The 15,717-nt window shown below is 42.5% G+C and overlaps 1 protein-coding gene across 1 annotated transcript in view; it reads left to right on the forward strand.

Moving 5' to 3' along the window:
* The window catches only part of LOC116806889 (uncharacterized), a 76,420-nt gene that overhangs the window by 19,253 nt on the left and 41,450 nt on the right, over positions 1-15,717 (forward strand). Inside the window, exons 3-7 of the mRNA XM_032744710.3 lie at positions 403-518; positions 8,167-8,331; positions 9,317-9,495; positions 10,054-10,184; positions 12,237-12,351. Of these exons, the coding sequence (XP_032600601.1) occupies positions 403-518; positions 8,167-8,331; positions 9,317-9,495; positions 10,054-10,184; positions 12,237-12,351 (706 nt within the window). The remainder of the gene's footprint in view (positions 1-402; positions 519-8,166; positions 8,332-9,316; positions 9,496-10,053; positions 10,185-12,236; positions 12,352-15,717) is intronic.

Below are 15,717 nucleotides of genomic sequence, written 5' to 3' on the forward strand. Positions count from 1 at the left end.
ACGAACGGTTGTCATGTGTAAAACAGCTTTCGATCACCGTGAAAACACCGCCCCGGGAAAGCGTCCATGCTTGATATCGTTTGGTTCATGAACATTAAGTTTCCAGTACAGGTGACCCATAGCTCCAAGTTTTAAATAATTGTGTACATTATTCAGTTTTTAAAATAATAATCCATTAATGACATTGTTAGTCTTTGAAGTTCTGCTCACTTTTGTTTTTCCTAGTAGATGCAGGGTAAAAGGAAATACATAAGTTCATATCTCTTTCTTTGTAAGGATCTGGTAAATAGATTCATTCTTATTTATTACTTTTTTAAATGCAAGGGTAATTGTAAAATCATAGAAAGAGTAACATCTCTGTAGTGTTCCAACTCTGTGTAATGCTTTCCTTTGCTTCTTCAGGTAAAATCCCAGATGAAGCCAAAGCCCTTTCTCTATTGGCACCTGCTCCTACTCTGACAAGCCTGATAACCGGTGCAGGGTTGCTTCCTATACCTACAACAACCCCTTTAGCTACAGTAAGTAAAATTCAGTCTCTATTTGATTTCTGGTTTTCCTTTATACTCAGTAGCCTTTCTGTGTTCAGAGAACAAGAACTATCTGATCTGTGGATGTTGTCTTCTCATATGCTAAATCAGTGAGGATTTAGCTGTGGTGCCAAGAGGGTAGATCACAAGATGTCCATGCACTACCTTTCCTGGGTGTTTCTTTCAGATTCTTGGTTTGCAAAATAGTGGGTAAATACTGGGTTGGGTTGTGTTCATTTTAGTTGTTGTCCCTTCACTATACCCATTAATTTGATCCACTAGCAATGCTATCCACCTCCTAATAAATTATTAAAAGATCATAGTTAAATTGAAAGAGTTCTTCATAATATTAAAATGCTGGAATAGGATGTTTTTGCAATAGGATACTTTGACCCTGGTGGAAGCTCAGGTGAGCCTGACTGGAAATGAGTGGAAAGAAACATTCCATTGTGACTGGCCCAGAGGCCCCGTGCATTTTGGGCCAAGACTTCCTCCAAAGTGAGTATTTCAAAGACCCAGAGGGACTCAGGGGGCATTTGGGATAGCTGCTGTGGAGACAGAGCGTTAAGCCATTGAACACATTGCCTTGGCTATCAGAGAACCCATCCACAGTAAGCCTTCTGAAGGGGGAAGAGCGACGAGTACCAATTGCCACCATGACAGAGCACCACCAGCAGTAGCGGACAACTCAAGATGCTGTGATTCTCATCCACAAGATGATCCGAGAGCTGGAGAGCCAAGGGGTAGTCAGCAAGGCCTACTCACCCTTCAACAGTCCCATTTGGCCTGTACACAAATATGAAGGAGAATGGAGATTGACTGTGAACTATCGTGCCTTGAATGAAGTGACTCCACCATTAAACGCTGCTGTGCCCGACATGTTAGAGCTCCAGTATGAGCTGGAGTCCAAGGCAGTGAAGTGGTACGCCACTATTGACATTGACAATGTGTTTTTCTCCATTCGTCTGGCAGCAGAATGCAGGCCTCAGTTTGCCTTCACCTGGAGGGCCATGCAATACACCTGGAATCAACTGTCCTAGGAGTGGAAGCACAGTCCAACCATCTGCCATGGGCTGATCCAGACTGCACTAGAAAAGGGTGAGGCTCCAGAACATCTGCAGTACATTGATGACATCATTGTGTGGGGGAACATGGCAGCAGAGGTGTTTGAGAAAGGAGAGAAAATCATCCGGATTCTCCTGAAAGCTGGTTTTGCCATCAAGAAGAGCAAAGTCAAGGGACCTGCTCGAGAGATCCAGTTCCTGGGAGTAAAGTAGCAAGATGGACGGCATCAGATTCCCACCAATGTCATCAATAAGATCATAGCAATGTCTCCACTACCCAAGAAGGAAATGCAAGCTTTTTAGGTGCCATAGGCTTTTGGAGAATGCATATTCCTGAGTACAGCCAGACTGTGAGCCCTCTTTACCTAGTCACCTGCAAAAAGAACAATTTCCACTGGAGACCTGGATGGCAACAAGCCTTTGCCCAGATCAATCAAGAAATTGCTCATGCAGTAGCCCTTGGCCCAGTCAGGAAAGGACCAGAAGTGAAGAATGTGCTCTATTCCACAGCTGGGAGCCATGGTTTGTCCTGGAGCGTTTGGCAGAAGGTGCCTAGTGAGACTTGGAGTTGACCACTGGGATTCTGGAGCTGAGGTTACAGAGGGTCTGAAGCCAACTACATTCCCACAGAAAAGGAAATCTTGGCCACCCATGAAGGAGTCCAAGCTGCCTCAGAGGTAATAGGCACTGAAGTACAACTCCTCCTAGCACCCTGACTACTGGTGCTGGGGTGGATGTTCAAAGCAAAGGTTCCCTCTACTCACCACGCCACCAATGCCACATCGAGCAAGTGGATTCCTCTCATCACACAGTGCACCCGTATTGGAAAACTGAAGCACCCTGGGATCTTGAAAATAATTACAAATTGGCCTGAAGGTGAAAACTTTGGTCTCACTGATGAAGAGGAGCAAGAACAAGTGACACGTGCTGAGGAAGCTCCACCATACAACCAACTGCCAGCAGAAGAAACATGCTACGCTCTTTTCACTGACATTCCTGTCATGTTGTAGGGATGAAACAAAGGTGGAAAGCAACTGTATGGAGCCCCACACAACAGGTTGAAGAAGTTACTGAAGGAGAAAGTAGATTGAGCCAACTTTCCAGACTTAAAGCCATTCAGCTCAGGTGGGCTTTTGGGATTGCTGTAGAGACAGAAGACATTAGCCAACTGAACACCTTGCCTGGTCTCTCAGAGGACCCTACTGTGGTAAGACTCCTGAGCGTTGGGGCAATGCAGCAGAGGAATTTTTTGAGAAAGGGGAGAAAATAATCCAAATCCTCCTGAAGTCCAGTTTTGCCATAAAGCACAGTAAGGTCAAGGGACCTGCCCAGGAAATTAGATTCCTGGGGGTAAAATGGGAAGACAGGCGCAGACAGACTCCAACTGAGGTGATCAATAAGATAGCTGCTATGTCTCCACCGACCAGCAAGAAGGAAATGTAGGCTTTCCTAGGCGTCATGAGTTCTTGGAGGATGCATGTCCCAGTGTTCAACAAGATTTTAAGCCCTCTCTACCTTGTGATATGAAAGAAAAAATATTTCAAGTGGGACCCTGAACAACAGTAAGCCTTTGAACAAACTGAATAGGAGATTCCTCATGCAGTGGTCTTTGGGCCAATCAGGACAGGACAGGATGTGAAAAATGATCTCTACACTGCAGTCAGGGAGAATGGTCCTTCCTGAAGCCTCTGGCAGAATGTACCTGGAGAGACTTGAGGATGATCTCTCAGGTTCTGGAGTCAGGGATTCAAAGGATCTGAGCCCAGCTACACCCCAATTGAAAAAGAGGTTCTTGTAGCCTATCAAGGGGTTCAAGCTGCCTCAGAAGTGATTGGCACTGAAGCACAGCTTCTTCTGGCACCCCAGCTACCAGTGCTAGGATGTTTAAAGGGAAAGTCCCTGCAAAACATCATGCCACTTATGCGACGTGGAGTAAGTGTATTGCTCTCATCCCACAGCAAGCTTGTCTAGGAAATCTGAATTGCCCTGGGATCTTGGAAGTCATCATGAACTGTCCTACATGTGAGAATTTTGGGTTATCATCTGAAGGGGAAGAAGAGCAGATGACATATGCAGAGGAGGCACCACTATATAACCAACTACTGGAGAGTGAGAGATTATACTCTCTCTTCACTAATGGATCTTGCCATATCATAGGGACCAGTAGGAAATGGAAAGCAGCTGTATGGAGCCCTACACAGTGAATCAAGGAAGCTACCGAGGTGGATGGAGTCACATTGCAGAGCTGAAAGCTGTCCAGTTGGCTTTGGACATTGCTAAATGAGAGAAGTGTCCAACACTCTACCTCTGCACTGACTTGTGGATGGTAGCAAATACTTTATGGGGGTGGCTGGAAAGATGGAAAAAGGCCAACTGGCAGCACAGAGGGAAACCCCTTTGTCTGCCAGAGTGTGGCAAGATATTGCTACCCAGGTGACCATGAAAGTCTGTCATGTGGATGCACATGCACCTAAGAGTTAGACTCATGAGGAGCACCACAACAATGAACAGGTGGATCAGGCTGCCAAAATCAAGGTGTCACAGGTAGATCTGGACTGGCAACATAAGGGTGAGTTATTTCTAGCTCGGTGGGTCCATGATGCCTCATGTCATCAGAGAAGAGATGCAACGTACGGGTGGGCTTGTGACTGAGGTGTGGGCTTAAACACAGACACTATATCCCAGGTTATCCATGATTGTGAAACATGTGCTGTGATCAAGCAGGCCAAGCCGGTAAAGCCCCTGTGGTATTGAGGGCGATGGTCTAAACAGAAGTATGGTGAGGCCTGGCAGATCAATTACATCACACTGCTGCAAACCCGCCAAGGCAAGAGTTACATGCTTACAGTGGTAGAAGCAACCACTGGATGGCTGGAGACAACCCCATGTCTCACACCACTGCCCAGAACATTTTTTTGGTCTTTGAAAAGCAAGTCCTGTGGTGACATGGCACCCCTGAAAGAATTGAGGAAGACAATGTGACTCATTTCACAAATAGCCATATAAACATCTGGGCTAGACAACACAATATTGAGTGGGTGTATTATATACCCTGTCATGCACCAGCCACTGGGAACATCAAATGATATAATGGACTGATAAAAACAACATTGAAGACACTGGGTTGTTAACTTTCAAGCAGTGGGATCTGCACCTAGCAAAGGCTATGTGGCTAGTCAACACCAGATGTTCCACTAACTGAGCTGGCCCTTCATAATCAGGATCCCTGCATACAGCAGATGGAGATAAAGTCCCCGTGGTGCATATGAGAGGTATGCGAGGAAAGACAGTTTGGATTAATCCTGCCTTGAGGAAAGGCAAACCCATCCATGGGATTATTTTTGCTCAAGGACCTGGTTACACTTGGTGGGCAATGCAGAGGGATGGGGAAACACATTGTATACCTCAGCGGGATTTGACTTTGGGTGAGAACAGCCTGTAATGTTGAATTGCATATGTAACACTGGTTGCTGAATGTCACTGTCACTGCATGTCGTAACTACCACGGACAATGAGAACGGACTGCTCCAGTTGTATCAGTCATGGATCAAATGAATTAAATCCATATCCTGGAGGATAGTCAGTGGCTACTAAAATAATAATTGCATTTGTAAATATTTATATGTATTTTTGTGTACAGGTGAAAGGTATTCATTTGGGCAGGAGTAGATGATATGGAATAAGGACTGGATAATGTCCTGGGTAACCCAAAATGTTATTGTATTACACATCTATCTGTGCCCAAAATTGTTACTGTCTCTTTAAGACCTGGCAGCTGAAAAATGGAATGGTAGGGCAGGGGCTGGAGGGTGGCCCAGGATTTTTAGAAGTCAGAGCACTCAGGCAGAGCTCTCTTTTGTCTCTTGCGTCTCTTGCCTCTTGGCTTTTGCCATAGAACTGAGGCAGCATGGGTGGAGGTTCCTCTTTGGGTTTCTTTTGGTCTTTTTTCTTTGAGGGGGTGCTTTGGGTGTTTTTTTTAATTATTATTCAAAAGGCTGTGTTTTGCAGTCCTGGACTGCCTCAAGGTAAATTCTGCGAGTGCCTGACTACAGCTACAGCATCACACCGAGAAGAACATAACAGCCCTGCTCCATATGGTTGCCCCAGCACACCAGCAGCGCCCGGTCAAAATGGGAAGGCACAGAGTCTGAGTTACCCCAGCTGACTGCTTGCCGTCTTCTGCCAAGAAGGCAACGAAGTTCCTCCACAAGTTCTAGACATTGACTGAACTCCAACCACTGGAGTGTGCAAGCTGCTTTTTGCTTTGTGCTCCAGCCCCTTCACCATCTCTGTTGCTCTTCTTTGGATGTTCTCCAGCATCTTGTCATGAGGGTCCCAAACCTGAACACAGTATTAGGGGTGTGGCCTCACCAGTGCCGAGTACAGGGGAAGAATCACTTCCTAGTCCTGCTGGTCACACTATTGCTGATACAAGCTGAGATGCCATTGGCTTTCTTGTCCACCTGGGCATAGGCTGGTTCATGTTCAGCCAGCTGTTGACCAACATCCCCAGGTCCTTTTTTGCCAGGCAGCTTTCCAGCTGCCCTTCCTCAAGGCAGTAGTGTTTCATGGGGCTCTTGTGGCCCAAGTGCAGTACTCAGCACTTCACCTTGATGAATCTCATACAGTTGGCCTTGGCCCATCAATCCAGCCTATCCATATCACTCTGTAGTACATTCCTACCCTCCAGCAGATCAACACTCCCACCCATCCTGGTGTCATCAAATTTACTAAGGATGCACTTGATCCCCTCATCCAAATCATTGATGGAGATTGATGTATTAAACAGGACTGGTGTAATAGTGGTGTTTAGAGACATTTGTTTCTAAACTAGCCATCTGTAATGGTTTTGCAAAACCATGACACCATCTAAGGTAAATTCACTTTGGTTTTAATATACATATTTAATAAATGTCCTAGTTTAGGGCAAATTTGGGAGAAAACCTCTGGAAGGAGCCCCCGGAAAACAAACCCCCACGGCCCCTCCCCCCCCACCTGGTTCGGGACAAAATTTTCTCTGAGAGAAGTGGAAAAGAACCTGTTTATTTAACAAACAAAACACTCCTCAGCACCAAAAAAAAATTAACAACACCAGATAAAAGAATTGTTTCACCACTCTGAGGAGATGACAAATCCAGAGAGTCTCTTTCCCAGGTCTGGGCACTGGGGATTGGTCTCCAGCACTGGGGATGGCTGCTGCAGATAACAAAACGCAGGCTCTCAGTGTTTCTTGGTGTTTACCAGGTCCCAGTCCGGAGCAGGTTGGGATGATATTCAGGAAAGGGAAACGAAAAAAAACAGTCCAGGGAAAAAATTGGACTGCTTAACCAAACTAACTAACAAGCAAAGGCAAAAGCAGAAGCAGAAGCAAGAGCAAGAAAAGCAAAGCCAGCAAAAGCAAGCAAGCAAAAGCAAAGCCAGCCAGCCAGCACTAGCCTCTTCTAGACAACAGACCATGGGGGGAGGTGAGCCAGCTGATAACAAGACAAAACAAACCTTCACTTTCAGAGTCAGTTCTGAAAGCACAGAACACAATATCAAACATAAACAGAACACACGACAATCACCATGATGTCACCCTAGGACAATAAATTATCTGTGAATTTTAGGATACTAAAGAGAAAGTCAAGCTGTATAACTTTAATGGGTTGACCTTGGCTGGACACCAGGTGCCCACCAAGCTACTCTACCACTCCCCTTCCCAGCTGGACAGGGGAGAGAAAATAAAAACTCGTAGGTTGAGATAAGGCAGTTTACTAAAGCAAAAGTGAAAGTTTGCATATGAACAAGCAAAGAGAAAAAAACGTTTATTCTCTACTTCCCATCAGTGAGCGATATTCAGCTGCTTCCCAGAAAGCAGGGCTCCAGCATGTGTAGTGGTTGCTCTGGAAGGCAAACATTGTAAATAATGAATGCACCCCCTTCCTCCTCCTTTTCTTAGCTTTATATCTGAGCTGACATCATATGGTATGGAATATCCCTTTGGTTAATTTGGGTCAGCTAGCCTGGTTGTGTCCTCTCACAAGATCTTGCCCACTCCCAGCCCCTTAATGGGGGGAATGCTGAGAGACAGTGTTGATGCTGTGCCAGTGCTGCTCAGCAGTAGCCAAAACACTGGTATGTTATCAACACCTTTCTAGCTACCAATGCAAAGCACAACACTCTCAGAGCTGCTATGGGAACATGAACTCCAGCTCAGCCACACCCAGTACAATAATCCTCTGTTTAATAATAAAAGGATGATTTCAAATAAAGAGAGTAGTTTTGTTACATAAAAAAACTACTGGTGGTTAGAAACTTCATTTGCTGGAAAGGAAGTTGATTTTTGGATGGAGAAAAAATTCAAACCAGGAACTCAGCAGACCAATTTATTAATCATTTTAAAGTGACTTTTTAAAATAACATTCTCCAGGAGAAATTTCAATTCCCAATTCTGGGACCTTACAGTTTAAAGTCTTACCTATATTAATTAGGTTTATTTTTACAGAAATGCACAAGGAGGGCAAGTATTAAAAGGTGAAGTGTGTCCTTCCTGTGCTTGGTTGCAAAGCATATCCCATTTTCATATTTTCCAGCTTGGTGTTTCACTTGGCACTTTGGGGGCTATACCAGCAGCAGCATTGGACCCTAACATTACAACACTGGGAGAAATACCACAGCCACCAATTATGGGGAATGTGGACCCATCCAAGATTGATGAAATTAGAAGAACAGTCTATGTTGGAAATTTGAATTCACAGGTAGCTTTTTTTGTTTTTGTTGGTAATAATAATGGAAGATACAGAATTGTTAATTTGCGAATTACAATCTTACATTTTAAGTGTTTTCATTAGTTGATGCCAATAGAAGTTTACTAGAGATATTTCAAATTCTTGAATGCTCTTTTGCCAATCAGATCAGACTGTTGGAATTCATTCTAGCAGGAAAACAGACAAATCACACTCTAATTGCATTCAATAAACATTTATGATTGTGGGTGTTGATCAAATGTCCAGCTGGATTATATTAGCTGAACAATGCCTCAGAATTTGTGAGAGCATGGTAGCTGTCCCCCACAACACTCTGCAGTTGCTTAAGTACAGTAAGAAGAAATTATTTGTCCCAGTAGAAGTTGAAAAATTAGCATAAATATATTTGAGATGCTCTGACAGGAAAGTTGAGTCTGTCAGAAATTTCTTTTTCAGCAATTGATTGAATTGATTGAAAAACAGTTTGATTTTGACTGATGGAAATATAAGTATTTGATTTGTGTGGTTTTTGACTGCCAAAGTAGCTACTAGAGTATAAAACTATTATTGATCACAATAAAATAAAACAAGCTTGAAAGGAGTAGAAAAACAGTTAAAAGTGAAGTCTTGTAATACTGCTTGGATTTTTTTTTAGTTGATCAGAATTCACAATCAGTATCTTGGACATAGATGTATCATCAGTTATTTCAAATAAGTTGTCTGAAAACTACAAAATCCTGTACAAGTGCTTTTTTTAACCTAGATGTAGGACTTCAGGGCTCATGGTTGCACTATTTTAACTTGTAATATATTTTTTAGATTAATGGAAGAAAAAAACCCCTTTCTCTCTTAAAGTATAACATCACCAAATTCATGTCACCTGTGTAATGATGATGAGATGTCTTTCCAAATCTGTAGCTGTTAGATTATCTGATATGTTGAAGAAGTGGTTTTTATTATATATTTTACTTCAGCTGATCTCTTTGACTCTTTCTAGACTACAACAGCAGATCAGCTGCTTGAATTTTTTAAGCAAGTTGGGGAAGTCAAATTTGTGCGAATGGCAGGTGATGAGACGCAACCAACGCGATTTGCTTTTGTGGAATTTGCAGACCAAAATTCTGTACCTCGAGCTCTTGCCTTTAATGGAGTTATGTTTGGAGACAGGCCATTGAAGTAAGAAATTAATTATCCATTTGAATACTGAATGAGAGATGTCTTAGTATCCTTATACATTTATGACTCATGTGCAGGAAACTGCTGTGATTAATATTTTATGTTATTCTATATTTATAATATTAATATATTATCAATGTAAAGATCTATTGTTAGTAAACAGGAATGCTTTTATGAACTCAAATTTCAAGGTTGGATGTAACTTTTTTCCAAGAAGAATATGGTTGGCATTAAACTTTATATATGATGTGTATGTAATTAGTAGGTATTAATGTAGAATTTTGATCTGAAATAGATTTATAGACTTGTACTAGAAAAAAATTTAACACAGAAATATTGTGCCACAATTATTTAAAAGTCATAAGATTTGAAAGCAATAAAACCCAGACATTTCATATACTTAGAAAAGCTGAGTGTTAGAGGAAAAAGTTATAGTTTAGCTGAACTTTGACGTTTTTAGTCATACATGGAAGTTGAGGTGATTTCATTTTTTTTTTTTTTTCATTTTTCCTTTTCAAGAGTTTGGAAGTTAAAGTTTTTAGTTTTGTCTTAATTTAGAATAAATCACTCCAATAATGCAATAGTGAAGCCTCCTGAAATGACACCAGAAGCTGCTGCCAAGGAACTGGAAGAAGTGATGAAGAGAGTAAGGGAAGCTCAATCTTTCATATCTGCTGCTATTGAGCCAGGTAGGTATATTATGTTCATTACCTAACAGACGTGTTCTGTGTTTACATTGACACATGCTTTTAAGAGCACTTTCAAACACAGGAAAAGGGTACTCAGAGGTGATCAACATGTATGTGGGAAAACAAAAGAAAACAATCAAAATTGTTTTCATGCAACAAAGCAGTGGAATGAAGCTGACTATTTCATCATGTCTTATTTTCAGATACATGCTCACCAAATGTTTTCAAAAATGCAAAGTCAATGCTAAATTAATATTTAATGTTGTTGCTTTTAAAGTTCAAAGTACTTACAAACTTAAGAAATGCTTTATATTTTGTTTTCTCTTCTAGCACCCATTAATACCATAGTTTCATGATCAGAGTTAGCGAGTGTGCTGCTGAAAGCAGCAATATTATGCTTTTCTTTGGCAGGTTAATTTTATCACTGTGCTATGCTCTTTTTCATACTGCCTCAAGACTATATGCATCCTCATAGCAAATGAAATCAGAGAATGAATCTGGGATACAACTTAACATATTGTAACAGAATTTTTTTAATTCAACTTGGTTCCCTGATCCCTGTTATTACTGAAATGCCAGGTCAAGGAGGAAGGTTTCAGTGGGTTAAGTGGTTAAGCAGACACTTCAGTGCTGATTTATGTTGACTTAAACTGATTACAACACCCCAATGTAAAAAATTTTAAACTTGTTAAATTTGCAGTTGAAATCCTCCCTTTTTTTTTCATCAGCAAGATTTTGTCTTTCTTACACAAAGACACAGACATTAGCTTATGTCGGTTAGATAGCTGTTCTGGTTTGAAAGCAAAACCAGTGAGACACTCCAAGTCAGAAATACAATTTATTAGGAAAAGGAAAAAAAAAACCCAAAATGCATTCAATAACACAAAAGAAAAACAACTGACAGAGTCAGAATACAACCTGACCCCCTTTTGGTCAGGGTGTTGGTAGCAGTCCAAATTGGAATGACTGCAGTCCTCCTGGAGTGGCAGATGTGGTTCTGTTGGAGCAGTGATCCTGTAGAAGGGTGTAGTCTTCCTCTGAAGGTCCAGTCGAAAGACCCAGCTGTTCCTCTGGGAATCCAGTGGAAAGGCTGAGAGCAGTGGCCCAGAAACTCAGATTATATCCAGGTATGAATGCTTGGCTCCTCCCTCTGGGTAGAGCATCTCACAATGGGATGCTGTAACTTTTATCAGTCATGGAAGTGATATTCAATAGGCCATTAACAGCAGATGTCTCCCCAGGGGGAGGATTGCTTTGTGGAAGAGATAAAGGAAACTGCCCAGTTAACAGATGATAACTGCCACACCTCTAACAGATGGCAAGTAGAATACATCTTGCCTTGCAACCTAGGACAATAGTAGAGGGTCTTGAGGTTTTTGTTTTTTTTGGGGGGGGGGAGGTGGAGTACTTTCTGTCTTTTTTGAGAGTTGTGAGAAAAATAGTTCTAACATTTCCTCAGTGTTAGGCAGCAGAATGATAATCTTTCAGAGTCTGAACCAAGGTCTGCAGAAGTCACTGATAAGTTTTCTGTTGACTTCCTGGCCTTCGGATTAAACTTTTTACTCCCTTCTTTCCATCCCTTCCTACCCCAAAACAGCATTTGAGGAATAGAACTTCAGTATTTTTACAGTGGTTGGAATATTTAAAAATATAAAAAGTACTAATTATTATTTGCATTTTATGCTTGTTTTCAAAACTCTGCCCTCTAAATTTATTCTTCTGATGTTATTTTAAAAACGTAATTAAATTAAATAATATACCAGAGGAGAACCTGTTGTAATCTTGTGCATTGTGACAGCAACATAAATCCCATTCCTAACAAGCTGGCTGTTTATAATTATTTGGTTTATGTGTACTGTTGCAGGGTGACTGCACTCAACGAGTATATACAATGACTTTATTGGATGTTTCTCAATGATATTAACAAAGAAGGAAGATGTGCAAAGCATGGGCACCTTGCACTATATGTGTGATACATTACACTTGTGCCAGATTGTTAGCTGGGATCTTTCAATATTCTGAGCTTACATTGCAGTGTTTTCTTCCTCTCAGAGTCTGGAAAGAGCAGTGAAAGAAAAGGTGGTCGATCTTGTTCCCATTCTCGTTCAGAATCCAGGTCTAGCTCAAAATCCAAATCTAGAAGGAAAAGATCTCACTCAAAACACAGGTAAATATATTTATTATTTTGGACTAAGAATTCATACTGGAGATTTTTTGAGTTGTGGTGGTTACTGAAATTTCTTACTGGGTTGTGAGACAAGTTTCCCTGTAGAGAAAATTAGTAACTTAAACTAACCTAGACAGAGTAACTAGGAAGTTTGTCTCTGAACACATACTCTTTCCTTCTAAATGCTGCCTGTTTTCTTTATTACTTTCAGGTAAAACACACTAGAAGGTACTTTTTGTGCCATGTAGCATAACCATTTTTATGGTTTAATGGTTCATTTTGTGCCATGTAGCATGATTTCATTTTGTAACATTTGTCTTTTAAAAATAAATAATCTCTGTTTTGTGGATGGAACATTTAGTTTACTGTTAATGCCTTAAACAGACAGGCTGGCTGGTTTTGCTAGTAGAAGGTTGCTGCTGTCCTGAACTTCTAAGCATTTAGTTAACAAATGCTGTATTTTTATTAACTGTACTGTAAATGTAAAGCTGTATTTTTTAAAAGCCAGAAGAAAAAAGGCTTTAAGGGTAGTTTTTCATTCTTCAGATTTTTTTTTTTTTTTGCTTTGCTAATTTCTTAAGTTGTAAAACAGGCTTTGGAATATAGGACAAATAAAATTACTAGATCGTCCATAAAGTTTACCCATTAAGATTTTTTTTTTTCATGAATGAGACAGTCTTTCTACGTAAGACTTATAAACATTTCCTGAAATGGTACAATGTCAGGAATGTATTTTGATCATTTACATAATCAATCTAAAGATATTTGACTCCATTAAGTATAAAAAAACCCAACAAAACCTCAGTGTATTTGATAGCTTGCACTTTAAAAACGTGAGTGTTTTCAGTGTTGCAGCGACAGCACTCTCCCATTCTTTTATCCATTGTTTTTTCAACAGGGCAGCTAGAGTTCTTTCACATACAGAAAAGCTGGCCAGAGGGAATATACCACATCAGTTATACTACCAAACAAGATATAAGTGGGCAGACTTCAGATTTCATAAAATCATAGAATAGTTTGGGTTGGAAGGGACCTTAGAGATCATCTAGTTCCAACTCTCCTGCCATGGGCCGGGACACCTTACATTAAACCAGGTTCCTCAAAGCCCCATCTAACCTGGCCTTGAACACTTCCAGGGATGGGGCATCCACAACTTCTCTGGGCATCCTGTTTCAGTGCCTCACCACCCACACAGTAAAGAATTTTTTCCTAATATCTAATCTAAACCTACCTTCTTTCATTTTAAAGACATTCCCCCTTGTTCTCTCACCACATGCCCTTGCAAAAAATTCCTCCCCAGCTTTCTTGTAGGCCCCCTTTAGGTACCAGAAGGCTGCTATAAGGTCACCCTGTGTATCTGCGCGCTGTGGTCACAGGGAAAATGTTCTCCAGCCAGCTCACTCCCCAAGACTGGTGTGCAGTCATGAGAGGGGCTGGCCCCGAATCTCTACTGAGTTCCCCTGGGTGGCAGTGCTTACAGGGGCTCGCAGCAGACAGCTGTGGCATGGGTAACACAGAAGCAGCCCAGTACGAGAAACCAAGGCAAAGGAATAGAGAGGGGTCACTTGTTTCAGTTCCAAGGAAGTTTTATTCCCCAGAGGATTCAGGAACAAATGGTAATAACTGAGGGCAAAAAGCTGCTTTTAAGGAGAGGCGGGAATAAGGGGAGGACACAACCTTTTACCAATAGGAAGGCATTAGGGGAGGAGTGCAGGGTAAGGGCTATCCAATAGAAGCCAGCAAGGGGAAGGAGCAAACCCTGCACCCCAATCTTGCTTCAAGGAGGGGATGAAGGACAGGGAACATTCCAGAAGGGAACAAAGGAGGTACAAGGAGATTGACAGGTGTATTGACATACACTTGGCGGGAGAATCTTGGGGTAAACAACTCGGGACTGAACCATTAGGGAAGCCAAATGGGGTACATGGAATGAACCATTACAAACATATAACAAGGAATATTTAAAACCTACTACAGAAGAGAAAACTGTTAAATAACATACTACCACAACCCTGGAGACTTCTCTTTTCCAGGCTGAACAGCCCAGCCTCAACTCTTTCAGCCTGTCTTCATAGGAGAGGTGTTCCAGCCCTCTGATCACCTTCATGGTCCTCCTCTGGACTCTCTCCAGCAGGCCTATGTCCCTTCTGTGTTGGGTACCCCAGAGCTGGATGCAGTGCTCTAGGTGGGGTCTCACAAGAGCAGAGTAGAGGGGAAGAATTACCTCCCTCTACCTGCTGGCCATTCTCCTTTTGATGCAGCCTTTGATGCAGATTATTTTTGATATGGTTTGCTGTCTCTGCTGCAAGCACACATTGTTGAGACATTGTCATGGTTTGACACTGGCCCAATGCCAGGCATCCATGAGAGTCACTCTCTCACCCTCCCCTGCCACAGCTTGGCAGAGGGAAAAAAAATATCTGACACTTCATGAGGGACATAGGGACTGGGAGAAATATTTCAAGGGCAAAACAGGCTCAACTTAAGGTTGCAAAGTTAATTTTATTACTAACAGAATCAGAGGAGGATAATGAGAAGTAAAATAAGCCTTTAAAACACCTTTTTGCCCCCCAGCTCCTCCCTCCTTCACACCAACAACACAGGGAGACAGGGCATGGGGGTTTTGGTCAGTTCATCACTGAGACTTTCTTCTGCTGCTCTAGGAGAGGAGTCCTTCCCCTGTGAGACCATGGGGTCCCTCCCACGGGAGACAGTTCTCTGTGAACTTCTCCGACTTGGGTCCACTCTCATGAGCAGCAGCCATACCACACCTCCTGCAACGTGAACTCCCCCCACGGGAACGCAGTCCTCCTAAAACTGCTGTGACGTGGCTCTCTTTCCACGGGGTGCAGTCCTCCAAGGGCAGGCTGCTCCAGCCTGGAAGTAGGGGCCCGCTCTCCATTGGGTCTCCCACTGGATCACAGCCTCTAGGCATCCACCCGCTCTGTCATGGGCACCTCCCCTATGGGCTGCAGGTGGATCTCTCTGCATCCCCTGTGGACCTATGGACTGCAGGGGGACAACTTGCTTCACCATGGTCTTCACCACAGCCTGCAGAGGAATCTCAGCTCCAGAGCCTGGAGCACCTCCTCCCCCTCCTTCTCCACTGACCTTGGTGTCACCATGTTGTTTTCCCTCATATATTCTCACGTCCTCCTCTTCTCTAACTACAAGCAAAAACTTGTGACTTTTTTTTTTTTCTTCCTAAATATGTAATCACAGAGGCGTTACCAACCTCTCTCATTGGCCCAGTTTTGGCCAGTGGCATGTCCATCTTCAGAGCCATCAACCATTGGCTCTGTTGGACATGGTGGGAAGCTTCCAGCAGCTTCTCACAGGAGCCATCTTTGTGGCCCCCCGACTGCC

The sequence above is a fragment of the Taeniopygia guttata genome, chromosome W, assembly GCF_048771995.1.
Source record: "Taeniopygia guttata chromosome W, bTaeGut7.mat, whole genome shotgun sequence".
NCBI classification, from domain to species: domain Eukaryota; kingdom Metazoa; phylum Chordata; class Aves; order Passeriformes; family Estrildidae; genus Taeniopygia; species Taeniopygia guttata.